The sequence below is a fragment of the Tenrec ecaudatus genome, chromosome 8 (assembly GCF_050624435.1).
Source record: "Tenrec ecaudatus isolate mTenEca1 chromosome 8, mTenEca1.hap1, whole genome shotgun sequence".
In the NCBI taxonomy this organism is placed as follows: Eukaryota; Metazoa; Chordata; class Mammalia; order Afrosoricida; family Tenrecidae; genus Tenrec; species Tenrec ecaudatus.
In genome coordinates, this window is record NC_134537.1 from 15602719 (window position 1) to 15630608 (window position 27890).

The 27890-nt window shown below is 39.0% G+C and overlaps 1 protein-coding gene across 5 annotated transcripts in view; it reads left to right on the top strand.

The window, feature by feature from the left end:
• NAALADL2 (N-acetylated alpha-linked acidic dipeptidase like 2) overlaps nt 1–27890 on the top strand; it is a 1559949-nt gene that overhangs the window by 736081 nt on the left and 795978 nt on the right. For all 5 annotated transcript variants that reach the window (XM_075556048.1, XM_075556051.1, XM_075556049.1 and 2 more), the window contains one exon: nt 8544–9045. In XM_075556048.1, coding sequence (XP_075412163.1) covers nt 8552–9045 — 494 coding nt within the window. In that variant the 5' untranslated portion in view covers nt 8544–8551. The remainder of the gene's footprint in view (nt 1–8543; nt 9046–27890) is intronic.

Genomic DNA, 27890 nt, shown 5'->3' on the forward strand with positions numbered 1-27890 from the left:
GCAATGATTGCAAAAGTGCTGGTAAGGGTGTCAGACAGACATCCATCTTGTTGAAGAGTTAATATCTGTATCTGCATTACATTCTAATTGATAGCTCTGTCTGATGTTTGAAAAGCGTTAAATTGCTGATGTATGTGTGATGGAATGCCTATTGTCAGGCTAGAGATGAAATTCTGCCTCACCACTGCAGTTGGTTTTTAAATGATTTGTAGAGAAATAACTTTGAATGTTTGTATTAGAGGTCCGAATTAGAGCTCTCACACTCTCTAGAAACTCTCGTTTGCCAAGTCTTACTTAAACATAAACTGTTCGCTATAATTCAATATTTTTAAAAAGCCTTTGGAGACTCTGACTCATTAAAATGAGAGGGAAAATAGCCAGAGAACTGTTTTGGGACAGTGTCTGAGTAAATTAATCAATAATGCGCAAGTTGAACGGTTAAACAAAGTAAACATAATAAAATCATGTCAAGACAGCAGCAATTTATTGATACATATGTCAAATAAGAAAAATATATATATACTAGTACCATGACATTGCAGATTATAGTGTATATTAAAATAAGGGTAGTTAATATTAGTTTACAATCAGTAGCTTCTAATTTTATAAACCCCAAATCACCTTGGGATAAATATTCAAATAGGACTTTTCTCAGTCTTATCTGAATTATTCATTTTGCAGGCTCAGTTTCCTCTTCTGTATTATGAAGGGTATAGAATCATGAATTTTAGAAATTGTTCCATTACATTTAGGCTTTTCCCATCCTCTTCTATTTTCTCCTAACCATTTTCTTCAAACGAAGTGTGATACTGCATCTTTAGCATTTAATTATTCACCACATAACCTACCATAATAATTAGCTGAAGCCCATATATTATGCCCGTTTTCTCATCATCCCAAATCCTGTTGCTGTTTTTCTCCAGTTTCCATGGACTCTATTCCACGTCATTTTGATCCTATATGGATCAGACAAGAACTGTGCTCCATAGATTTTTCAATGAGTGTACACTTTCTAAGGCACACCTCTAGATCTTTTGTTGAGCCACCTCTCAGTGAACTTGATCTGACAACCTTTAGGTTAGCAGTCAGGCATTGGACCATTTGTACCATGCAGACTCTTCTAGCTATACTTGCTTAAGTCACTTAGAACATCATACACAGGAAGGGCGGGGAGAAGGAAGAAAAAGGACAGGAAGGAAAAGATATGCCCTTGATTCATCCTGCTGGATTCTGTTCTACTACACAGTTCCAAACATATGCCTGTAGGATAGCTGATTTCATCTCACATGGTGATTTCATCTATACAGATAGACTAAAGTGTAAACACACTATAACCTATGTGCAGTATATGTGAATATGTGTCAGTGAATATTACACAGCGTCTGCAATTTATCCATAAGCCTTGCGGAATTATATAATTTATCGGGCAATTTTGGTTTTATTTTAATTTCCCCCCCAACATGTATCTCCTTTTTGCTTGTGAGAAACGTTTCCGATGTCACTTTTTATGGGGATCCTTGTCGGTATTATCACCTAATGTCAATCATTCCAATTTCAGTGCTACTTGACACACTGCACAGTTTGATGTATTTGTTTGTATATTTGCCACCCCTATTTGGAAGGTCTCCTGCTTAGGAAATTGTTCTTGTTTGTTCTTGCTTCGTGGCATTGACTCCGCTCTGCATAAGAGGACAAGGCAACACCTCCTCCTGTGCCATCTTCAGAATTGTTCTTACAGTTGACACCATTGTTGCGGCCACTGTGGCAATCCGTGTCATCACGAGCGTTCCTCTTCTTTGCTGCCCATCCACATTAGCACACATGCTGGTCTTTCCCAGGGACTGGTCTCACCGAATAACATGTCGAAAGTACATGAGATGAAGTCTTACTATCAGTATAGCTTTCTGACTATACTTCTTCCAAGATCTGTTTAATCTTTTGGCAGTCCATGGTTCAAATGATGTTTTTCCTTGGTCTTCTTTATTCAGTTTTCAACTTTCATGTGCCTATGGGGCAGCTGAAAATACCAAAGCTGGGGTCAGGCTCCCCCTGAGTCCTCAAAGTAGCATCTTTTCTTTTGGACACTTTCAGGAGGTCTGATGCAACAGAGTTACGTAATGCTTTGTGTCCTTTGATCTGTTGCCTTCTGCTTCCATGATGAAGCATCCAACCAAGACGAAATTTTGGACAACTTGAACGTTTTCCCAGTTTATTATGATTTTATTTATTGGTCCAGTTGTGAGGACTTGGGTTTTGTTTAAAGTCATTTGTATTCCTAATTGAAGGCTGTAATCCTTGATCTTCCTCAACAAGTGCTTCAAGGCCTCCTGTCTTTCAGCAAACAAGGTTTTATCATGTGCATATCGCCGGTTGTTATTAAGCCTTCCTCCAGTCCAGATGCCACATTCTTGTTCTATCCTTCTCCATATAATCTAGTTTCTCTGATAAGTTGCTCAGCCTACAGCGTGAATAACTATAGTAAGAGGATACAACTGTCATGCACACCTTTCTTGATTTTAAACTTTGCACATATGCCTTTTGATATATATGTACATGTTCCAATTGAGAAAAATTAAGTGTTCTGGAATTCCCTTGCTTCTCTTCCCTTAATTGCCTGCTGATCCATGTACAAGTTCCGAAAGACCACAGTGATGTGTTTCTGAATTCTCATTCTTCTGAAGGTAATCCACAGTGTACTATGTTCCACACAGTTGAATTCCTATTCATGGTTAATGAAACACAAGTAAACATCTTTCTGGTAGCTTCTGCTTTCAGCCAAGATCCATCTGAAATGCTAGTCTTTGTTCCACGTCCTCTTCTGACTCCAGGCTAATCCACTGGCAGCTCTCTGTCGGTGTACTGCTGCATCCAATTTGGGTGGATCATTCGCAGAATTTTATTTGCATTTGATATTAGTAATAGTGTCCTATAATGTGAGCAATTTCTTGGGTCACCTTTCTTTAGAATGGATACAAATATCATTCTCTTACAGTCAGTTGACCAAATAGCAGCTTCCAGAGTCCTTGGCATAGAAGGGTGATTCCTTCCTGTTCTTCACCAGCTGAAGAACATTTCTTTTACTATTCCATCAATTGCCACAGCTCTGTTTTTGGCTATTGTTTTAAGTGCAGCTTTGACTACTCCAGTCAGTGCCAGAGATTCTTGCTCTTCTGCTACCTCTTGAAATGGTTGAATGTTGACTGATTTTTTTGCATAGTGACTCTGTTCTCCCCATCTTCCTTTGATGCTTTTGAACCCATTCCTATTTTGCCCGTTGTTATTATTGTTATTGTTAGATGCCCTCAAGTTGGGTCTGACCCATAGTGACCCAATGCGTAGCAGAGCAATACCACTGCAATGGTCTGCTCCACCCTCACAATTGTTCCTGCGCCTGAGCCCATTGTTGTAGCCACTGTGTCCATCCATCTCTCTGGATGCCTTCCTCTTTTTCAGTGCCCCTAACTTGACTAGCCATGATGTCCTTCTCAGGGATTCATCTTTCCTGCAATGTGTCCAAAGTATGTAAGATAAAGTGTTGCCATCTTTGCCTCTGAGGAGCACTCTGGTTGTACTTCTTCTAAGACAGACATGTGTGCCTTTTCAGCAGTCCATGCTACCTTCAATTTTCTTGAAAATACCACAGTTTTTAGACTTAGTCCCCAAAGTAACATTCTTGCTTTCCAATGCTATAGAGAGGTCATGTGTAGCAGATCTACCCAATGCAACATGTCTTTTGATCTCTTGACTGCTATTTCCATGACAATTGATTGCGGATCAAACAAGATAAAATCCTTGCCAACTTCAACCTTTTCTCCATTTATTATGATGTTACATATTGGTTCAGTTGTGAGGATTATGATCTTCCTTCCCTGCATTGAGTTCTAATTAATACAGAAGACTGCAATCTTTGATCGTCATCAGCTAGTGCCTCAATTCTCCCTCACTTTCAGCAAGCTAAGTTAGATCATCTGCGTGTCATGGGTTGTTAATAAGCCTTCCTGCAATCCTGATGCCACATTCTTCTTTATATAATCCAGCTTCTCTGATGATTTGGTCAACATACCAACTGAACAAGTATGGGGAGAGTATATACCCCTGTTACACTCCTGTCCTGATTTTAAACCATGTAATATTCCCTTGTTCTGTTTGCACAACTCTCTCTCGATGCTTGCACACGTTCTGCATAAGCCCAATGAAGTGTTGTAGAATTCCCATTCTCCTCCAAATTATTAAAAAAATGTTATGGTCCAAACAGTTGAATACTTTTGCATAGTAAATTGAGCAAAGATCCATCTGACATCAGCAATGATATCTCTTGTTCCACTTGTCCTCTGAATCTGTCCTGAACTGCTGACAATGCCCTGCCATTGTGCGACAGCAACCCTTGTTGAACGCTCTTCAGAAGAATTCCCTTCCATATGACAACAATGATATCATTCTATAGTGTGAGCATTCTGTTGGACCACCTCATTTTGGAATGGGCACAAATATGGATAGATCTCTTCCCTTCAGTTAGCTGGCCAAGTAACTATCCTCCAAATTTCCTAGCATCGATGAATACCTGCTTCCATGTTTCCTCAGCTTGTGGAACCATCTCAGTGTCCATTCCATGGATCCCTAGAGCCTTGTTTCGGACAATGCATTCAGTGCAGTTGGACTAGTTCCTTCTGCGTCATTGGTTCTTGCTCATATGTCACCTCCTGTAATAGTGGACTGTCGAGGAGTCCATTGTGGTGCAAGGAATCTGTGCATTCTTTCCATTTTCTTTTGATGCTTCCCGAACCATTCAATATTTTGTTCATAGAAGCTTTCAAAATTGTAACCTGAGGTTGGAATTTTTCTTGAGTTCGTTCAGTTGAAGATATGCTGAGCGTGTTCTCCCCTATTGGTTTTCCAAATCTAGGTCTTTGTACATTTCCTTATACTATTTGGCTCTGTCTTCTTGAGTCGCCCTTCCGGGTTTCTATTGAGCTCTTCGACATCGTCATTTCGTCCATTTGCTTTAGCAACTCTATGAGTAAGAGCAATTGTCAGGGTTCATTCTGACATTCTCTTTGAAATCTTCTTTCTTTTTTTTTGTCTTTTAAACGAACTTTTGCTTTCTTCATGAATGACGGTCTCGTGGTCCTCACAGCTCACCAGGTCTTCTATTACTGGCGCTCTGTTGTCAAATTTGATCTTGAGATGTTCTCAACCTTCAGGTGGGACGGACTCAAGGTTGTGTTTTGACTCTTGTGAACTTAGATTAATTTCTTCCGCTTTAATCTTGACTACATGCACGTAATTATTTGGTCCACCATCAGCCCTTGCCCTGATTTCAGCTGCCGATATTGTGCCTCTCTTTTCTTCTCACAAATATAGTCAAATTGATTTCTGTGTGTTCCATTTGGAGAAGTCCACGTGCATAGTCACTACTTGTGTTGTTGCACAAGGCATTTGCTATGAACAAGTCATTGGTTTTGCGGAATTCTATCATGCGATTTCTAACTTTGTTTCCATAACGTCCATGTTTTCCAACTACTGCTCATTCCTCTTTGTTTTCAACTTTTGCACACCAATCGCCAATAAGGACCATTGCGTCTTGACCACATGTTTCAACAATTTCCAACGTTCTCCATAGGATCTTTCCATTTTGCATCTCAAGGCTTGAATATCTTATCTTTATTTCTTTTCATTTAATAGCATTTTATTCTTCTTTGGTGTTCTACTTCTAGGTCTTTTCACACTTCATTATAATATTTAATTTCATCTTCTTGAGCTACCCTTTGGAATTTTCTGTTCAGTGCTTTGATTCATTTCTTCCACTTGCCTTAGTTATTTTTTGAGAATGAGTCTCAGAATTTCTTCTGACATCCATTTTGATCTTGTTTTCCTTTCCTCTCTTTTTAATGTTTTCTTCATGATTTATAATCTTCACATCATCCCACAGCTCATCAGGTCTTCCATTAGTCTTTGATGCATCACATGTGTTTTTGAGATGTTCTTGAGATACAAGTGGAATGATCTCAAGTTCAAATTTTGGCTTGCATGGACTTGTTTTCATTTTCTTCAACTTCAGCCTGAACTTGCACATCAGCAGTGGCTGATCTATTCCACAGCCAGCCCCTGGCTTTGTGCTACCTGCTGATACTGAGCTTCTCAATAGTCTCTTCCCGCAGAAGTTGTCAATTTGATTTCTGTGTATTCCATTTTGAGAAGACCACATGTATAGTTGCTCTTTGTGTTGTTGAAGAATATTTGTGGGTTTTCTGTACATAAAATCCATAGAGACAGGATCTGGATTCCTTGTTTGTTGTTTGTATGGCAGAAGAGGTGGGGGGAAATGGGGAGCTAAGAATGAGTGTCAGAAACAAAATGTTCTAAAATTGATTTTGGTAATTATTGTATACCTCTTCTTGATATGACTGAACTGTTGAATGATATGATATGTGGATTTGTGCCATTAAAATAAGAAAACAATATATTTGTGATAAAGTCAGTGGTCTTGCAAAATTCCTTCATGCATGAAATAAGAAGCAGCATGCTGTTCTCTTAAATCAGTCATTAAAAAAAATGAGATTCAAGAGAAACTTCTTTTATGAAAAGGTCATCTCTGACCAGAGAGAACCTTCCCAGGTGATGCCACTGGGAGCACTAACTCGGAGCGAGTTGCTGGATGCTCCCCTAGAGGGGAAAATGGTACTATGAAAGTTCTGCCCGGAGCAGCTTTAGTCCCAGGTGTTTTTTTGTACACTCTTGCATTTCTAAATAATCTGTTCTTAGTCTGGATGCTCTGCTGAAACCTGTTCACTTTGGGTGACCCTGATGATATTTGAACTATTAGTGACAAAGCTTCCAGCATCACAGCAACACACAGACCACAACAGAAAGACAGAATGACAGATAGGTGGTGGCTTAGAGAATACAGACCTTTTTACCTTAGTTTACCTAGCCCAGCACCTGACATTGATATACATTTGATATGTATTTGGAGCTGGGAAAGGAGAGAGGGCAGGGTGGTGGGAAGGTGGGTTATTGGGCTCAGTTTTTAGTGAAAGCGGCATAAGAATGAATAGTAGGTTAGCATATGAAAATGTTAGCTCAGTATGAAAACGTTTTCTATACAAAATTGTAATGTTTATTTTTTAATGTAATATTCAAAAATATTTGAGGTTCTTTAAACATCAAAAATATGTTATGGGCCCCTGCCAGCCAAGAATGGAATTGTACAAGTCCACAACCTGCATTTAATGCACCATGCTTTCTCTCTTTTTAATGAAATCCTTGTTTATATCTTTTATCATAGAGTTTGGTTATCAGCTACTGGCCCCAAGGCAGTTAACTAAGCTAGTGCCAGTTGACTATCTGCTCTTTCCTCACCACAGTGGGCCCAAAAGTAAATCGGACAACATTGTGAGGGAATCTCAGAATCCAGCTGAGGTAACAAATCCAGTACAGAGAACATGTAACTGTAAATACCTTCAATCTGCAACCATCATCCACCAGTGGGCTACTGAATGTGGAGTTCACACCACTTGCAGTTAATTAGTCCAGTTCTCTGAATACCACTCTGCAGGACACAGCCAACTGTCATGCAGGATGGTGTTGGGAGAACAGCCACCATCTGCCAGTCCTTGAGCAAGGTGATGAATCAACCCTCCTGGTTTGGCAGGGGACTTCCACTTTGGATGTCTGCCATCTTGGACGTTTAGCTAAAGTTCACTGAGCCAGGTCAATTCATGCCACAAATTCCTTGATAACCTTAGAATTTTCCATTCCTTCTGGTCAAGAATGACTAAGGAGTAGATAATATTTTGGTTTTGGTATTTCTGTAGTTGGCACTTTAATCAGTTGTTTTGCCTATTCCTACCTTGAATTTCTATTTTCACTATTAACTCCGGTAACGTGAGTCATCCCAGACTCGCATTGTATTCCTTAATTTACTAAATTATAGTTGCATTGAATTTGTCTTTAATTTTTTAGTATAGTTTAATTTATAAACATTTAAAATGTTTCTTTCATTATAGTACAGCATCTTTACTCTTATGCAATTATGAATTAATTTTTTTTAATTGTATGAGTTTCAAAGATTCATTTAAACAAACAAAAAAACATGATGCGGACTCATAACTGACTTCTAGACAGGGTAGAACTGCTCTTTGGGATTTGTGGGACTATAAATATTTAGAGAAGTCAAAGGCCTCATCTCTCTCCAAATGAGCAGCTACTGGGTTTGAACTGCTAATCTTGCAGTTAACAGCCTGATGCTTATTCCATATGCCACCAGGAATCCTTCTAAAGACCAATAGTGAATGTCATTAAATTTTTTTTATAACTTTTCATCATGTATCCACTATTTTTTATATCTGTCATCTTTTATTATAGTAAGATAAACAAAATCAGGACTGAATCATTAATATTCAATTTTCCACAGGAAGGACACTTTTCTCTGATTATAATCACTACAACATTATGTCCACAAGGAAGGGTTATTTTTGTTTGGCTTCTTTTTTTAACCTTATGGAGTTTTCACTTGTTAAAAGAAGCATATCTAATTTCCACAGGTAAAAAGATGGCCTATCAGAGAGTTAATGCAGAGCAACGAGCTCCAGGACAATCACCATACTTGGACAGTGACGACCTTCAAGTCGCTGCCCTTGATCTAGAATGGGACATGGAGAGGGAATTGGAGGAGCCTGGTTTGGATCCGTTCCAGCTGGAGGGTTCCAGGAATCAGAACCCAGGACAGTCAGAGACGGAGGACCTGAATCTTGGTTCCATTCAACCAGCAACGTCACCCAAAGGCAGGTTCCAGAGGCTTCAGGAAGACCCTGACTATGTTACCAGCTATACACGATCTGCACCAAAGAGCAACCAGTGCAATTTTTGCCGTCTTTTGAAAATACTTTGCACAGCTGCCATTTTATTGATTTTTGGACTTTTGATAGGTTATTATGCACATAAAAATTGCCCTCCAAATGCCAAATCTTCAGGAACAGATGATCCTCAGTTATACCAGGAGATCCTCAAGGCAATTCAAGCAGAAGATATTAAAAAGTCATTCAGGTATGTGTAGTACAAAGGGGATGGGAGGGGACGGGTTACTGGTAAAGGCATCTCCCAGGCTGGCATCACCTTGCTGATTTTTGCCAATGTCTAGAGGTATCTTGTAGTTTGAGAAACCAAACTTGCCAATACACCAAGAAGAGCTACTTCTCCCAGCAGGAGTGCCCTTGTTCAGATTTATGATTCTGCAAAACAAATTCATGGTGCGATTTTATTCTCTGATAAAAACAATAAAACAAAACCAACTTTACTTCTAGAAGGTTCAAAAATTTTCCCATGGTACAGTGGTTAAGAACTTGCCTAAAACCATAAGATTAGTGGTCACAATCCGTCAGCTACTCGATGTGGAGAAGATGTAGTCTGCTTCAGTCAAGATTGCAGTCATGGGCATTCAATGGTGCAGTGAAACTCTGTCCTAGATGGTCCTTTTGAGTTGGAATTGACTCCACAGGAGTGGTATATGGAGATACAATAACTGAATCTTCCACTCAAAGGTTTTTCTTCCTGACGGGAAGCAGAGGTAGGCTGATTTGAGATGTAAATATTATAGGACATACGTTGAGTACAAAATAAGGCATTGACCATATGATTGGAAATTTCAATAACATCAGAGAAGTATAAGTGTGCTTTATAAACTGAGTCAACTACCTGTTCCTTTTAGGACTGTGGGGGACACAGGTGAGTTGGGTGTCCCCCATGCATGAACTTTACAGTGAGCACATTGTGATTTAAACATTAGACAGTTTTAAAGGTTCATCTGTCTGCTTAAGAAAATTGAGATCTAGGTATAAATTTCTTGTAGTTTAGCTTTAAAAAATTATACCTACATTTAAATTTCCCTGTGTTAAACTATGAGAAGGTATTCTTTGGTAACCTTAATTATGATTTCTTAGGAAAAGGTCCTTTTGTGTCATGTCGTAGCTACTGAATATCTAGAAACATTTTCCTGTCTGTTATCAGGGTTTCCACTTTGAAAAGTTTCTTTAGTTTTCATATTTAGTAAATGAGAAAAAGCAAGGAGAAGAGGAAATATTAGCTTCTGCATGCATCTTCCATATTTACACTGAGAGCAGTCCGTCGTAGGTGAATCACACATGATTGTCTGCTGGTAGGTGGTCTAGGTGGAGGCTTGCTTCTCTGGAAAAATATTCCGAGGCGCATTGATTTACTGCCTGGATTGCATTTTTAGAGCGCTCCCAGGACAGTGTGCTCATGGAAAATGCACAGCTCAATCCCTATTTGAAGTATCTATGGTGTGGTGATTTGTAATCTTCTCACCAAAGATCATGCCTGAGTGCCTGATGGGATTTTGTTTTTCATGTTTCTGTGTTGCTTTTCATTGTTGCTTAAAGATTTCCAGACTGTGAAACATGCAGGAAATAGCATGTTACATGTTATTTCCCTAATTAGAATTATTTATTAGGAATTGACTCTGAAAATGATATTGTTTTATAATGAGTGCTTGTATAATTCAGAATTCAAGCAGTACAAAATAAAGTCCCTGAATATAGAAAGCACAGAGCATTGTAATTAGGGGAGTGACATCATTGGTGAGGAAGAGCCGAGAGTCCTAACTAGAGGCAACTGCGGCCACACAGAGATTATCAACCCTAGGAAGCCTTCATGCAATAGAGTGGGATAGAGAAGGGAGACTTATTCTTTGGAAGTACATCTAAATGGCAGAAGGTAAATTATTTTAAAATAACAAAAGAAAGATAAATGGGGGGACCCTGTACAAATTTGTTTATAATTTTATTGTGCACATTCATTCTATTACAAAAGTGTCTTCTGCAAGAGAGTACCCATGAGATTAATTGGATATTAATATTGAGAATAATTTTGTTTTTCCTGGGTAACTTGTTATTTTTTTTAACATATGGCATGAATCTCATAGCTTAGTATGTTTATCTCTTCAGTTGGACTATTTACAGTCAAATTTATAGTAAAACAAATTTTTTGAACTTTTATCAAACTTCGTGGTTCACATTTTGGCTACTAAGGTCTATAGATTTATTTATCACGTTGTCCTTCCTTGTTTTCTCTGCCTTGTGTTTTTCCCACAGTTTAGTCTATCTCTTTAAATAGGCAGCTCTTTCTAAAATGAAATGTATACATAGTTACAGATATGTATAATTTTAAGAGTCCTGGTGGCATAGTTGTTACCTGTTGGATTGCTAACTGCAAGGTTAGTAATTCAGAGCCACCAGCGACTGCAGAGGAAAGATGGGACTTTCTACTGGGTTTCATTGCTGGTGTATGGTGGGGAAGAAGGTAGTGAATTGAAAAGAGAATGATTATTCTCTCTTCTCTACTACTGGTCCTAGAAGGGAAAATAGAGAAGGTTATTGTCTGACTGATTTCCAAGTCCTTACTACTAAATGATACTTAACACTAATTATTCACTAGAGGCCCTTATGATACTTAATGGTGACTAGATGCATGAGTTTCCATTCAGCAATAGGAAACAGTGATTTGTAGACAGCAAATCATAATTTAAGAACCCAGTCACTCAGGTATGGAACCCTTGTTGCACAGTGGGTTATGCATCGACTGCTAATCTCAAGGTCAGCAGTTTGAAACCACCAGCCGCGGGAGCAAAACGAGGCTTTCTACTCCTGTAAATATTTACAGTCTTGAAAACTCACAGAGTCAGTTCTACTTTGTCCTGTAAACTCAATATAGGTTTGAGCTGAGTCAGTAGCTGTGAGTTTGAGTTACCCAGTAAATAAAGCCTACAAAAAAGCTATACTTATGCCAAGTGTTGGTGCCATGTGGACACACACACACACAAATTCATCAGAAGTTTAGTAAAACTTGATGGTGTTTGCAGACAGCCTGGTCAAAATTAGCATGGGAATATGAAGACAATGTTTGGATATAAAGGGGCTCCAAAAGTTTGTGGGTAAATTCTAAGTTTCAGTTTCATTTTCTAAAAAACATTTTGAAGTCCATCTGTGTTAGGTTGGGATCTCTAGAGAAGCAAAACCATTGATAACTATATCTATCTATCTATTTATAAATCAACATCTATCTAACATCTACTTATCTATCATCTCTCTATCGGTGGAAACCTCGTAGCGTAGTGGGTTATGAGTTAGACTGCTAACCATATTGTCACAAGTTTGAAATCAACTTCTCCCAGGAGAAAGATGAGTTACAGGCTTGGAAACCCAAGGGGGAAATTCTGCTGTATCCTGTATTGGGATAAATGCCAAAAGGGCAGTGAGTTTGTGTGTGTGTGCATGTATTTGTGTGTATTAGAGAGATCGAGTGAAAAAGGGATAGAGAGAGGAGGGAGAAAATTTATATTAAGAAAATGACCTAGCCCATTGTAGAATCAAATGCAGCCAGTTAAGTTTAAATTCAAATGTCAGAGGTTAAATAGGGACTGATAGACCAGGAAGCAGTAATATCAACCAGGACGTAGGAACATCACAGGGTTGTGAATTCAGAGGCAGATGTAGGTCAGGTCTGTGTCTGCAGAATTCAGTGAATCTAAGGTTGGCAGGTAAGTTAGCAGATCAGATAGCTTGCAGGATCAGCAGGCAACGCTGGGCCATTCTAGTGGGCCATTGGCTCGAGTCTAAAGGACCAGATGTTCATGAGCCATATGGAGAATCCTGATCCAGGGCATGCAAGCAAGCACCCTCATGGGTCTACTTATATAGAAAGTAGGCAACCCTACCAGGGGAATTTCACCAAGTTTGTAATCCTTATAAAGGGGTTTCATTCTACTTCATCTTCTTACAACTGGTTAGTTGCTCACACTAGATCTCATTATGGAGTGCATTAAATTGGATTCGGTAACAAAACGGAAGATTACTAGACCTTAATTGCCAAATGGATGAGAATCCTGGCCCAGTAAAGATGACACAAAACTTAACTATCACATTATCATATGTATAACTGTGTGTATACATGTATGTCAGTGTTTTAATCAGATTATCTTAGTTATTGCTTCCTATGCTTAATTTCTGGCTACTTGGAAAATGTATTCACTCTTTAATTACTGCTTCATTTATTTTTTTCATCTTTTGTGTAGGTTGTTGGCACAAATATTTTGAATGAATGATATACCTACGTACACAGGTATATACATACATACTAAAGACCATCAGCCCACTACTGCACAGAGTAAAGAGCATTTTGAAATCTTCAAGATAGACTAGCCAATATAATCTTGTAATAGAATAATTGAAGTGAAGGATCCAATGTGATTGACTATTGACTACATATTTTTGAATACAGGAATATGTTTGCCTTTTGACAGCTGTAGAGGCTGTGAAATAGTGAGGAACAATAGAGAAAATGTGTTGTGACCTACTTTTGGCTAATGTAGCTTTTTACAATTCTTTTTTAAGTGGAAAGAACATTATTGTTTTTCCTAATTATGAGTGTAATAAATACAGAAAAAGTTATAAGGTAAAATCATCCAAAATCCTTTAAATCTCATTTTTGAAAAATTTTATTCTTAACCAGTAAATCTACCTGTCTTTATCAATTATACTACATGTATTCTTTTGATAATCTACTTTATAATTAATTTTTCTATTGAGAAATATAATCAGAACCATTTTCAAGCCAATGAATGTTTATTTGTGTCATTACTTTATGATAGCACTATTTATTACATTATATGGATATCATATAATTTATTTAATATATTCCCTATGGATGGACATTTAGATTATCTCACCAGCATCTCTGTACATAAATCTTGGTGAGCTTATTTAATTAGTCCCCTCAGATGAATTACTGGGAGTAAATTACAGCTTCAGGGAGTTTCATTTTGTTTAGATTTTCACTTTTTGTTATCAAATTGCCTTGCAGAACCAAACTTTCAATTCAATATTTATTCTTTGATAGACCAAATAATATCATATTCCATATGATAACCTATGGTTTTTTATTCATGTATGAATTACTTATAAAAGCATTTTCCCCTTTTAATGAAAAAAATCATTTTATTGGGGGCTCCTACAACTCTTATCACAATCCATCCATCCACCCATTGTGGCGAGCACATGTGTACATTTGTGGCCCTCATCATTCTCAAAATATTTGCTTTCTACTTGAGACTTGGTATCAGCTCCTCATTGTTTCCCCTCCTCCCTGCCTCACTTTTGACTTTAACAGACGCCTTTCCACAGTTTTTATGTGCTCAGAAACAAATATCATGAGATGAACTGTGATTTGGCTACTTTATTATGGTATTGCTCATTTTTAGATTTTATTTAAGAACAAACCTTTTGTTGGTTAGGTTGGAAAATATGAAACAGTATTACATTAAATAAGATGAAATAAAATAATAAAATGTGGTCTTTAGATATTTACTAAGTTTTAAAATGGATGTATTAATTGTGCAGGAACAATGTTTTCTATTATTATCTGCTTTGATCCAGATGAAACAGCAACCTAGTTAATACCCACTGTTGTTTTGATTTTAGGCATCTTCTTCTAATTATGTGTTTAAATGATATGATTTCCAAATCTAGTTTTCTTTTTTTCTGAAACATATTTTTAAAGCTTGTCTCCTCTGTCCTCGTCTACTTTTCTGACTCTTTGTCCTTCTTCGTTCACTTCTCCCTCTTTGGCTTCCTCCTCTCCCTTCTAAATAAATTGTAAAATATCTACGTAAATTTACCTTGACAGGGACATTCTGTAATTGCTATTAAGCCTTTCTATTGATAATATTTGGCTGTTTTACCAAGATACTTGCCTGGCTTTAGTGACCTTAGTGGGTATGCACTGGGCTGCTAACCCAAAGGGCAGCACACGGCAATTACCAGCCAGTCCCCAGGGGAAAGATGAAGCTTTCTACACCTGTCGGGAGCTACAGTCTCCCAGACCCACAGTCGCTCTACCCTGTTTGCCAGGATTGCTGTGAGTCAGAATGAACTCGATGGCAGTGAGTCTGGTTTTCAGTGACATTAAACTATGGAAGGACATGTAAGTTTATAGCCTATACTCACTTGACAAATTATACTGTCAGAGCGATGTCTGAATGTCTACACCTTCACACGGAGGAAGAAAAGGAATCAGCAGCAGCACCGCCCATGGCTGATTTTTATGAGGCTGAAGCTCCAACATTCAAACCAGCTCTCACACCAATTGTCCTGCCCACAGCACGCTACTTTTTAGCTGGGTTCAATCATTGTCATTTTCACACGGAACCCCAAGACTATATTCAGAGTGATGGGGTCTATTCAAGAAGTCCACAGGATACAAATCCTTAGGATAAAATTATTTGGCTATGATAGCTGCTCATTAGCCACACCTACAGTTCTGGTCTTTGGCCTCCCAGTTCTTCAACTTCTGCGAAGTTCACGCCATGTTGCAAAGCTATGTTAGGCCCGTCACTCATGTCTGAAGCGAATACCGCCCCATTGGAAGCCCCATCCCTAAGGTCCTCAGCTCTAGCTCCGTGGATTAGTAAACCTAGTTCCCCTAATTAAGTACCAAGAAGCATCAGACTCCATCAACCAGCCTTCTAGTCTAAGGCTCTCAGTTTCCCCCAATCTGCCTCATACTCTGGCTCGTGGTTCTGCTGCACCACTTTGTCAGAGCTATATCCTTCATCAAGAGGCTTCAACACGCAGCGATCCCAGGCTCCAAAAATACACACTGTTGCTTGCCTTATCTCACTGATACGGAACTTGCTGCCTCTGAGATGGCTCTTTTACACCCAGGGGGATGACAAACACAATTCACCTTGTTAACAATAACTCACACTTGCAGTCGATTAGTTTCTTCTCCCACATTCTCAGACCCAGAGCCGGCGAGATGAGAACATTTGGGAGGATTAACAATGGCTGTGTCTGGAAGAAGAATATTAAATAATTGACAGCAGTTCACATGTATCAGCCACTCCATGGGGGAAATATGAGGCTTTCTGGTTTCATAAAGAGTTATGACTTTAAGAACCCACAGGGGCAGTTCTAGAGTGTCCCACAGGGGCGCTAGGGATTAGAATAGACGGTTCACAGTCCCTTCACATTTTATACCTATTTATGCTTTTAAGACTCATTGTGCTAATTTAAAATTGTACCCAGTCCTTGCGTCAGAAGTCTCCTCCCCCCAGTGCTCTTGGCAATCATTACTATTTGATCAGTGCTCCCTAAAAGAGGATTGGCCATTCTTATGCTATAGCATCTTTACACTGAGTAATATTATAAGAGCCAGCTTTTAAGTAAGAAAGGGAAAGAAGGGTCGTGGTTTTTTTTTAAACCAGGGCAGCCTGCTACCTCAAAAACTCACAGCCTGAAGACCACTCCACAATGCCAATAGAGCCAAAATGGTAAACCCCTACTAGTTAACCTTGGCTCCTGTTTTGAATTACCTTTCTTATGATACCTTCATTGCCTGACTGGAGGAAAACTAAGTTTTTATGGTCTTTCTCATTCTAAGTTGGTCAAGCGATCTAGGGACAAAAATATCATCTTTAATCATTTGCTCACTCATGTAGCTGTGCTTGTTTAGCTTCCCATTCAAGAAAGTAAACAGCAACGCATTTCTGGTAGTCCTAATTCAGGGCAGCGGTGCAGTCCCCACGTAAGGATAAGATGTTCTTGGACACCAGGGGGAATGCTTTACTGCCATCAGAACCCTAAAAGGTTGCTTTACATCAATGGTTTGTGGTTTTGTACAAATGGGAAATCGTGCTGTTGTTTAGTGGCCTGATCCCATCAGCAGCTTCTCTTCTCTTGGCTCTACCCTTAGTTCCCAACCAAATGTCTACCCTTTTCGTATTTGATTGTATTTCTTTTTGTTTCTCTCTTTTTGACTCTGTGGTTTTTGTTTTTCTCATGTTCGTTATTGAAGAGAAGGGAAGCAGGAAGGTTGGGAGAAAGAAACTGCAATAGAGCAACTGCTATTATTAGTGGATGACATGATGTAAATGTATAACAAAGTGCCTATCACTCACTTAAAAAAAGATAACGGAATGAATTTCAATTAATACAGTGATGGCTCCTAATGGAAATAATTAGCCATTCTATGATTGATCTTTCCAGATTAAAAAAATATGTACCGTGTTTTAAATTTAATCATAAAATGGATACATAGGATGGGTTTTATTTAATTATACATAGTATTTCATTACTCTGGACTGTAGATGAGACAACAGTTTAAGCAGAGGTTTCTGCGCGTTATGCAGAATAACAGTTCATTTCTTAACTCAGTGGATTTAGCCCAAAGATGAAATCATATGCCCTTCACATGGGAAGCTTGCTGACCTTTACCTGCCAAGCCCTTTCAATCTTGACTAGCTTAAAGTCTATGCATCCTTTGAGGTCTGGCTCAGGAGCCAATTCATCTATGACCTGGCAAACCATTGGGTTCTCTTCCTCTTGGCAACCATCTGTACTTCATTCTCTCACTTCTTGCAACCATGCATCATGTTCTACTTTACAGTAGAGCAAGGACTGTGTGTGTCAAATAGCACCCAAGTCACAGTGGTCAAGCACTGAGTAAATCATTGCTGCAAGAGGGCCTGCAAGCAGCCATGAACCTTCTTCGTTTCCATGTGGAATATGACTATATATAAATATAAATATTACTATATTTTTATAGATATTTTAAAGTGTATAATTCTGATTATTCATTGACCGATTTATAGAGTACTCCTATCACAGAAATACCACATGTGGGTGGTTTTAACAAGCATATATATTTTTTCTCAAAATTTAGAGGACTGAAAACCTCAATTGAGGGTGCCATCTGGAAGAATGCTTGTTCACTCTGGACAATCCTGTCTTCTGATTTTCTGATGCTGGGAGATCTCTTGTCGCTGAACATCTCTTTTCTCCCACCTCTGATTCCTAGCTTGCTGGTTTAATCTAGTTTATATCTATCTACAAAGATATTGACTCAGTATAGATCCTAGCCTAATCCTGTATCATTGATGTCACAAAGGCAATCCATTCTCGAGTGGGATTATAGCCATCCGCGTAGTGGTTAGACATTACACCACGTATCTTGGGGGACATGAGAATGCTTACACGTCATTTTAAATGAACATCTGTATATATACATTCTACGTTTGGTTGTTGAACGTCATTTATCTACATTTGTGTAGCATGTCCTAAGAAGATGCTTTTGGGTTTTCCTTTTCTCTTGGGTAACTGGTGCTGAGTGTCTTCTAAATGCTAGGCATTCTGCCAAGCACTCTATAGGTGTTAAGGACATTCTGTTTAACCTTGAGGTCACTCCCATTCTATAAGGAATAAATGAAGGTACCAATTTCAGAAAAAGGCATTCTTATGATCATAGATATGAGGAGGTACAAAGTCAATCGCAATCATAGGTCTTTTAATGACTTATCAGTAACAAAAAGCGCTTGACTCTCTCTAGAGACACAGCTTCCTAATAGCTTCCCCCCCCCCCTTTCTCAATGGTAAAGCAGATTTAATGGATTCTCGGTTTTTCTCTTACATACATATTTATCAACAAAAGGTATTTTATCGTCAAGGTTATATCCTGGGATTAAGTTACTTGCTTTCTTATTATCTGCTTTTCCTTTTTCAATCTTTCCCATTCAATGCATGTGACTTGAACAATCAGGCCTAGACTAAATTATATAGGATCAAAAGGAATTCAATTAATTCTTATAATTCAATCTCTTTCTTTCATAATTGATCTGAAGCATACATTTTAAATAGTGAACGTACTTTTCTTTTACCCATTGACTAGGTTCTACTTTCAAATACTTCCTTCAGCTCTGTTAAGGTATTCTGGGCTGATGGGCTGTAAATTCTGAATCTCTCAGCCTTAAAGATCATATTTTTCTTGTTATCTTTCTTTTGCATCGAGTATCACAGGCCTTTTAAGTAATTTGGTTCTTGATCTTGTTTGAGAGAGGGAGAGAGGGAGAGAGGGAGAGAGGGAGAGAGGGAGAGAGGGAGAGAGGGAGAGAGAGAGAGAGAGAGAGAGAGAGAGAGAGAGAGAGAGAGAGAGAGAGAGAGAATGTTCAGTCTGATGTGGTACAAAGGGAAAAACAAGCCTTTTCCTTTGAGGTTTAGGTATGTCACTTTCCTGGGGATCACTTGATTTCCCAACCCTCTTGAGATGGAAAAATTGGTAATCACATTTAGTAAAGTATAAATTAAACATGGAAAGTTAGGGCAATGATTTCAGGCTTCTTTCTGGCGCTCTTTCATGTCAATGGAAGAGTCAGGATGCACGTGGCAAATAAGACCCTTAAATGGCTGTAGTTTGAAAGTTCCAAGCCATGCTTTGGAGGTGAAGCAAAATATTTTACAATGGAACTTAAAGTATTAGTTGCAAAACCTCATATGGGTTGTTTACAGAAAAAAGAAAAACATATTTAAACTATATTAATTATATAAAGCTCTACCAAATCAAACTAATCTGTTTGCTGTAGTCATTTGGAGACAATTACAAATGGTTATTTCTATCTGTTGAAAAGTAAACGTAAAGTCTGAAAGAAAACAGCTATCTAAAAATGGGTGATGAAATTCATCACCTCCATCTCAGCAAGCTAATGTATAGATGATTTAATTTCCTAATTTTAGATTTGAATGCAAACTTATCTTCAGGGAATTTCATTAGGCTAGTACAAGTTGCCTGTTTTATTTTTTAATAATTTAGTTTGCTTTTAGAATTAGACCGAAAAATATGACAAATTACACAAAATTTTTTAAAATTGCCATTAATCACCACGATTGAAATGATGATGCTTCCATCTTATTTTTAATGTATTACTATAATAACACCTTTAAAGGAGAATATAATTTGACTTTGCCTTTTGTATGTATGACAAATATTTCAGAATATCTTACTGATGATACTTAATAATTTCCTTCAACTGAGTCAGCTTGTGTTATCCAACCATAGTCAGCTCCTCAGGCAAAAATTCACTTTCCAACTTTTAAGAAGTACCATTCTCATCTGGAAAAGCAAAACGGCACTCAAGTTCCCTTCCCTTTCATTATTACTGGAGCACATATATTAAATTTTATATGCCTGATTTGGGAAATCAGTTTCTGTCTTCAATAACTGATTGTGTGTTATAGCCGGGTCCTTTACAAATGAAGTGCACTTCTATTGCTTAAAAATTGCTTTCCTGTGCAACATGATGTCGTAATGAATTAAATCTAAATGAGCCTTAGAGTCACAATGTCATAATATGTAACTCGTCCCCTGTGGAACTTTTTTATGATCTAATACAAGGCAAGCTAATGGCACGCTTCTCAGAGGGGTGTGCAGCTTTCAGCAGTAGAAGGAAAGAAAGCAAACTCTGATTTGAGATCAAATTACCTTTTTTTATAAACTCTCTAAATCACAGAGAGCACCTTAACATATCCCTAGATATGCAAATCAAATTCTGATAGAACAAGAAACAAAAGACACAGTTCCAATTCTATGGAGCCCATTTCTATCTGTGAGAGAAAAATGAAACTGAACATTTTTGTTGTTTTTTTTTGTTCCTTTGAACAGAAAGGCGTGCAGGTGGTTTTCTACCTTCAATAAAAATAAAACAAGTGTGGGTGTTTTCTCTCTATTTCTTCATGTGGTTTCATCAGATTACCTCCGTGCTGTCGGGAACAGCTTGGAACATCAGCCGCTACCAATATTGTAGTTCAAGCTGCTACATAGATTTAAAAGCTCTAACTTATTAGCCTGATACTTTATTTTTTAACTCTAGGAAGCACACCAGGCATCCCCTGATGAGAGCAGTTGTACATGTATCTGGGTGGCACACTTAAACTGAACACATTATTGAAACATGTGTCTGCCTATTTCACAAGGGGAAAGGGAGAAAATATTTATTGTAATCTTTTGGGGCAGCCAAGAGAAACTCTGCTAGGCTTTCATAGACAGCTATTCCTGTGCAGTTTGTTTGGCTGAGGCCCCTGTGGATTTCTTTCTGCTTCTCACTCTTGCTCACCACAGCTGGGTCTGTATCCATTCCTGCTTGGCATAACGCATGCTCCAGAAGTCTACATTGTCGCTTCACCTGTTTCATTTTAGGCAGACAGTCTACATTTTTATAAATATTCAGATTAGATGATGTCTACTGGTGTAATTGGTAAATATATTTCAAGAAAATATATACAGTCACACCTGAAAGCCAGGTATTTAGAGGTAAGGCCAAGCTATGCACTGTTTTTTGGGGAAAGGAGTCACATTGTCTTTCTGATTTAAAGATGGGTATTTTTCTTAATGAGGTTTGTAGTATAATTTTTAAATGCTACCTGCTGGCATCATGAAACTTATCCAGGGACTATTTTTTTTATGCTATTGTATTCGTTCAGGCAAGTGTTTCTTTCGTCGATATGTTTTGGTGTCCTAGGAAGTGTCTGTGGCTGAAGCACATTCTAGGAGAAAGAGCTCTGGGAATGATAGACAGAGCAACACAGAAGGAGGCAATGAGAACACACATGTGCAAACAAGTATCAAACCAGTTGTCGTGGCAGAACCGTTTTCCACATGGTTTCCCATTGCTGATATTTCAGAAGTAGATCTCCAGGTCTCCTTTCCCGATGTGCCTTTGAGCGGGTTCAAACCTTCAACCTTTTGGTTAGCTGCCAAATACTTTAACCATGGGTGCCACCAAGAGACGTCATAGAAATATTCTGAGTTACCATAACACATACTGAGATAGAGAGAAAGAAAGAGATGTAACCAAGTGTAATTTACAAAAACTTCCAGACCTTTATGTAGGGGTGCATCCATCAGCTCAATAGCAGATGGACATTTACTCAGTTCCAGGATCACTTTGTTTTTCTCCTAGACCGCTTCTCTCCAGGATGCTCTGGACTTCTCTCCAGGATGCCTTTGGACTGCTTACCTCGAGATCAGTAGTTCAAACACACCAGCCAATTCATGGTAGAACAATGAGGCTGTTGGCTCCTGTCAAGATTTACAGCCTCCTAAATCCAGGGCTGCCAGGAGTTTGGGTTTGTTTCTCTGTTTGGTCTCTCTTCAGCAGCCAGCCGATGGGCACAGTCACCTCAATTCCTGTGTCTGGGGGCCGCTGCCCTAGACCTATTTTCCTACTTCATGATTCACTTTCTTCCAGCACCTCTGCCAGGAAAACAGCCTCACACCAAGTTTAGTGTAACAGGAGAGAAGGAGATGGAGATGAGGACCACTGTTGAATTTGGATTCATGGGAGTTCTGCCAGATGGGATCTGCCATTTCAAAACGAAGCACCATCCTTCATGTCTACCTCTCTTTTAAATAAATGATTTGAAGTTCTGCTTCCTTCACAAAATAGCCTATCTTCAAAGGTTTGCTTCATTCTTTCCAGATCCACACCCACCACCCATAATTTTAAAATGAGCTTTTCTTTCCATACATAAGTGATTCAATTGGAGTTCTAACAGGAAAGAAAATCTTTTGAAAACGTCATTCAGTATCACCCGAGAGGGCAATTGTAAGGATTACAAGGATGATCTATGAATGCTGTATTCTTTCCATTCTTGATGCCGCTTTAGTCACTTGGAATAGGGTACAGAGTGCTAATTATATGTAATTATGGTCTGACACCCATTGGTATTTCAAGCAATATCTAAAGAAGCAAATCATTTTTCAGACATTAAACTCAAAGATATGCACGTGGCTTTCCTTAACATCCCCAGTCTTTCAAATAGATAGGGTCACTGTTTGGGAAGGTGTACCCCTCTTACCTTTTTTCAACTGCTTTGTTTGCAGGAAATGACAGTGGACAGAGATAAGTGGGGCCCAGAGGCTGTGGGAAAGCTCAAGAAGTGGGTTCTTGAATTGAAAAAGTAGTCAAATGTATGAGAGTCATGAAAAAGAGAGAACACTCATAGGGATGGCGGCTCTCAATTCTTATTTCAGACATAGAATTCCTTTACTGCACAGAGAATAAGGGCAAACTGAATGACACATATATTGACAATAAGGCATTTCTGTAAGTGGGCTGAAAAACTGGGGTTTGTGGTGCAGAAAGCCACTTAATAAGATTCGTCTAGTAATTGTTATCCTTTGTGTGTGTGTGTTTGTGTGTGTGTGTATGTTAGTCTGGGTAGACTAGAGATACAAATGCACAGAAACGTATGTATGTATATATATACACACATACATATATATACACTTACCCTTTATGTAAAACTATATATAGTTTTACATAAAGGGTAAGTGTACATTCAGAAAGCATCCCAATGCACTGCTGTCCAGGCCCATAAGTCCAACATTAGCCCATATGTCCCACACCAATCTACAAAGCCCTCCTCTGCAGGAGAAAAGCCAAATCAGTTAGGATGTAAGCATCTCAGCGCTGGCAGGGGTGTCCACTCAGATGCTGCGTCATCCAGTGCTGCATCAGCATAGTTCCATGTGGCTTCTCCTCAGGGATGTCTTGCAGGAATTGAGCCTTGCCAGCTGAAGCAGGGTTAAGCAGGTTAAGGCATCTGCACCCTGGTCCGACCATCACAAAGCAAGAGACCCAAGAACCAGAAAGGCGAGGCTCATAGAACCATTTACCTCTCCACCCTTCAATTAATCCCACATATGTTTATCAGTCAGGTGGGCACAATAAACCTATCTCAGTGTGATATCTTGTAAACCTTAGACTGCATAATTGTGATTATAACCCTATTTTTGAATGAGCTAGCTCTTATGTTAATGCAGCAGAATTTGGGTGGATAGATCTTGAGTCTCTGTCTCATTAGAGTGTGTGACTCAAGTCACTACCCTTCCTGTCCTTGGGTGTGGTCTCCATTCATTATATAAGAATGTTCTGAGTGGAGGGAGGGCGATGGTAGTGGGACAGGAGGAAAGTGTAAGGAAATAGAGGAAAGGAGTAGGAGGAAAAGGGCATACATAGAAGCCTAAATACTGACATGTACATATGTAAATATATTTATGATTATGGGGGAAAAGACTTTTGTGCATATATTTATAGGTTCATTAGTAGGGTAGCAGGTGGACATTGGGCCTCCTCGCGCCCACTTCCTCAATACAATAGCACCTTGCTCAGCTAAACAGTCATTCTATGATACCAACCTTCCCAACATGATCGCTAAAGACAGACGTGTGCATAAGCAAACGTGGTGAAGAAAGCTGATGGTGCCCGGCTATCAAAAAGATATAGCATCTGGGGTCTTAAAGGCTTGAAGGTCAAACAAGCAGCCATCTAGCTCAGAAGCAACAAAGCCAACAGAGAAGAAGCACACAAACCTAAGTGAACACGAGGTGTTGAAGGCATCAGGTAGCAGACACCAAAGAACAAAAACCATCATTGTGTGATCACCTCTTCCCCACATAAAAGCTGAAGATGAATGTGTGCATAAGTAAGTGTGGTGAAGAAGGCTGATGGTGCCGGCTATTGAGATATATAGTGTATGGGAACTTAAAGGCTTGAAAGTAAACAAGTGGCCATTTAACCCAAAAGCAACAAAGCCCACAGGGAAGCAGCACACCAACATGTGTGATCATGAAGGGCCAAGGGGACCAGGTTTCAAGCAACAAAGTTGGGGGGGGGGAATCATATCATCATGAATGAGGGGAGTGAATGATGGGGGCCCAATGCCTATCTGTAGACAACTGGACATCCCTTGCAGAGGGGTAGTGGGGAGGAGATGAGTCACTCAGGGTTCAGTGTAGCAATAATGAAACTCACAACCTTCCTCTACTTCTTAAATGCTTCTACCCCGCAACTATCATGATCCCAATTTTACCTTGAAAACCTGGTTAGACCAGAGGATGCACAGCGGTACAGTTGGGATCTGGAAACACAGGGAATCTAGGACAGATGAACCACTCAGGCCCAACGGTGAGAGTGGCGATACTGGGAGGGAAGGGGGGGCTAGAAAGGGGGATCCAATCTCGGGGATCTGCATATAACCTCCTCTCTGGGGATGGGCAACAGAAAAGTGGGTGAAGGGAGATGCTGGGAAGTGTAAGATAAAATAAAATACTGATTTATAAATTATTAAGAGTACATGAGGGAGGGGGTAGTGGGGATGGAGGGGGAGGGGAAAAGGAAAATGAGCTGATTCCAGCAGCCCAAATAGAAAGCGAATTTTGAGAATGATGAGGGCAACAAATGTATAAGGGTGCTTTGCTCAATTGATGTATATATGGATGTGATAAGAGTTGTATGAGCCCCAATAAAATGATTAAAAAAATATTGCCTGACCTGATTTTCCAGCTTCCACAGCCATCTGAACCAGGAGCCAGCTATGGTCTGACCTACCAATGGTCTGACATTGCAGCAGATGCTGGCCGCTAAACCCGAAGCGGGAATGCTGAGAGGAGAAGGATGAGGCAATGACATCAGGGAGGGTAGCCTGGCTTGGTAGTTTGGAGGAAGTTAGACTTTTGAGATAGATTTAACCTCCCCTTCAGAGATATCAACCTTAGACTGATGCTTCTGAAAGGAAATTATTTCTACAAGCACTGGGAGAAATATCCTTTGGAAAATAATTTACTGATCAGTTGGTTTAAAAGTGTTTAAGCAACATGACCTGACTAAAACATAGTGAAGCTCGGTAGCAGGTTGAAGGGAAACAGTCACAGCCAAAGTGAATTCAGTGTCCTGTTGGCGTGTTGGTCTGAGAGAGGGTTTCTGGAATGAGTGCACCGACAGACAAAGCTCTTGTCTATTGACACATTTGTGAGGATTTGGGGTTTTCTTACACTGAATCGAGTGTTCCCACATTACCCCAAGTGCTATGGAATAGAAATACGTTATCAAGCGCTAACATTGAAATTAAATACCATGGCAACATACATATCAACTAAGGCTTCTTTTATTTTTAAGACAACTATGAATCTAGTTAGGGAAATAAATAATGAAGTGATGGCTTGGTTTTGATCTGCTCTTGCTGTTAGTCTAACTGGAGGTAACTTAAGTACAAGTCTCTTCCTGAAGAAATTTAACTTATATTCCTCATGATTCACTGCCTCTCCATTAAAATGTTCAACATATGTAATTGTGGGTCATTCATATGTAGTTTTATTCCCTGTAGTGTCAGTACTATTTGGTCAGACCATCATGGAACAGCTAAGAGCAAGAGGAATTTATACCACAGAAATAGAAAGAACCTAGGTATCAGTTTGGAATTGCTCTCACTGAGATAAAATTCCAACTCTAAGACATCCAACTTGATCATCTCGAGCAATTTACTTAAACTTTCTATGATACACCATTTGCATATAAAATGCAAGTGATAGTAGTCTCCTTGTTACATAGTTACTGGGAGAATTTAATATAAAAATACACAAAAGGTAATTAGGTTGGGTTTGGAACTTAGGAAAAAATAATAGTACTGTTTTTATTTGTTTCTATTTATTGTTGCTATTTAGGCTTGGAAAGGTACATCAGTAATACTCCAATAGTGATTTCCATTTACCACCATCCTGAAAAGTTGGGTTGAATGAGATATTGCCCAGTCGCTCTCTTTTCTTTGATCTGACGATCCTTAGAGGTCAGGATGGTGAGACTTTGTCTTACATGTGGTCAGGAGAGACCAGTCCCTGGAGGAGGACACCAGGCCTGGTAAAGCAGAGGGGCAGCAAAAGAGAGGAAGGCCTACACGAGATACATTGAAGCAGTCGCTGCAACAATGGACTCAAGCCAGAAACAATTGTAAGGAAGCTGCAGAAGCTGCAGTGTTTCATTCTGTTGTGCACAGGGTTGTTGTGGGCCAGAACTACTCAGTGATATCCAAGGACAACAACAATAAGACGGCAACAACAATCTTTGATCTACTTCAGTAGTTTCTGTATCTAAGTAATCAAGGACGTGTCTTTGGTATCTCACAGGTTTTTAAGAATTTGCCCTCGGTGATATCGTAGTCTTCTTATTGTCCAGCTTCTTAAATTATTTTCTCAGCATACAGATGGAATACGTTTAATAAAAAGATACAGTCCTGGCACACAGAGTTTCTAATTTTAAACCATGCCAGTTGTTCTACTTGAATGACTGCCTGTTGGTCTATGTGTAGGTCCCACACAGGCATGATGATGGGTTCTGTATTTCTATTCTTTGAAATATTATTCATGATGTGCTATGATCCATACAATCAAGTTCTTTTGTGTATTTTAATAAAACACCGGCAAACATGTTTCTGTTATTCTCTGCCTGTAGTCAAAATTATCTGATGCCCAAAATAATATCCCGTGTTCTATGTTCTCTTCAGAATGTAGCTTGCAATTTTGGCAGTTCTATGCCAATGTACTACTTCAACCATGCTTGAATTATTTCAGGAGATTTTATTTATATGTGATATACATGATATCATTTGAGAAGATCCACATTTCATAGGACCAGTGTTTGAATTAGGCTCGCACATGTATATTTAATGTATACATGTATACTTCATGGATATAACATGAATGCATATTTCATGCATACCGATAGCATAAGTTTGCATGAGTTCCGTGTACTTGAATTACCATCACATAATAACGGAATTTGTTCCAGGTGGTTGTTAAGCTTGCTGTCTTCAAAAATTTCCGAATAGATGAATGAGTCCTTCTAGCGTTACATCCACTAGGTGGAAACATTTCAATTACTATTCTGGTTCATCTTTCATTCTTGGACGCTTGTTTTTTGCCCAATAGCCTCAGTACAGCTTGTTGTTGCTTCAGTATCCTCGGTTCTTGATCATATACTCCTGCAATAGTTGAGTGTTGGCCAATTCTTGTTGATCTAGTGATTCTGTGTATTCCGCCTATCTTACTTGGATGTTTCTGTGTTGTCCAATAGGTCAACACATTGCATCGTTCAGGATTACAACTTCCTGCTTATCTTTTTTCTTCAGTATTTTAATATTGAAAATGCCAAATATGTTTTCCTTTTTGGTCTTCTCACTCCAGGTCTTTGCATATTACTTTTTAAAATAGTTGAC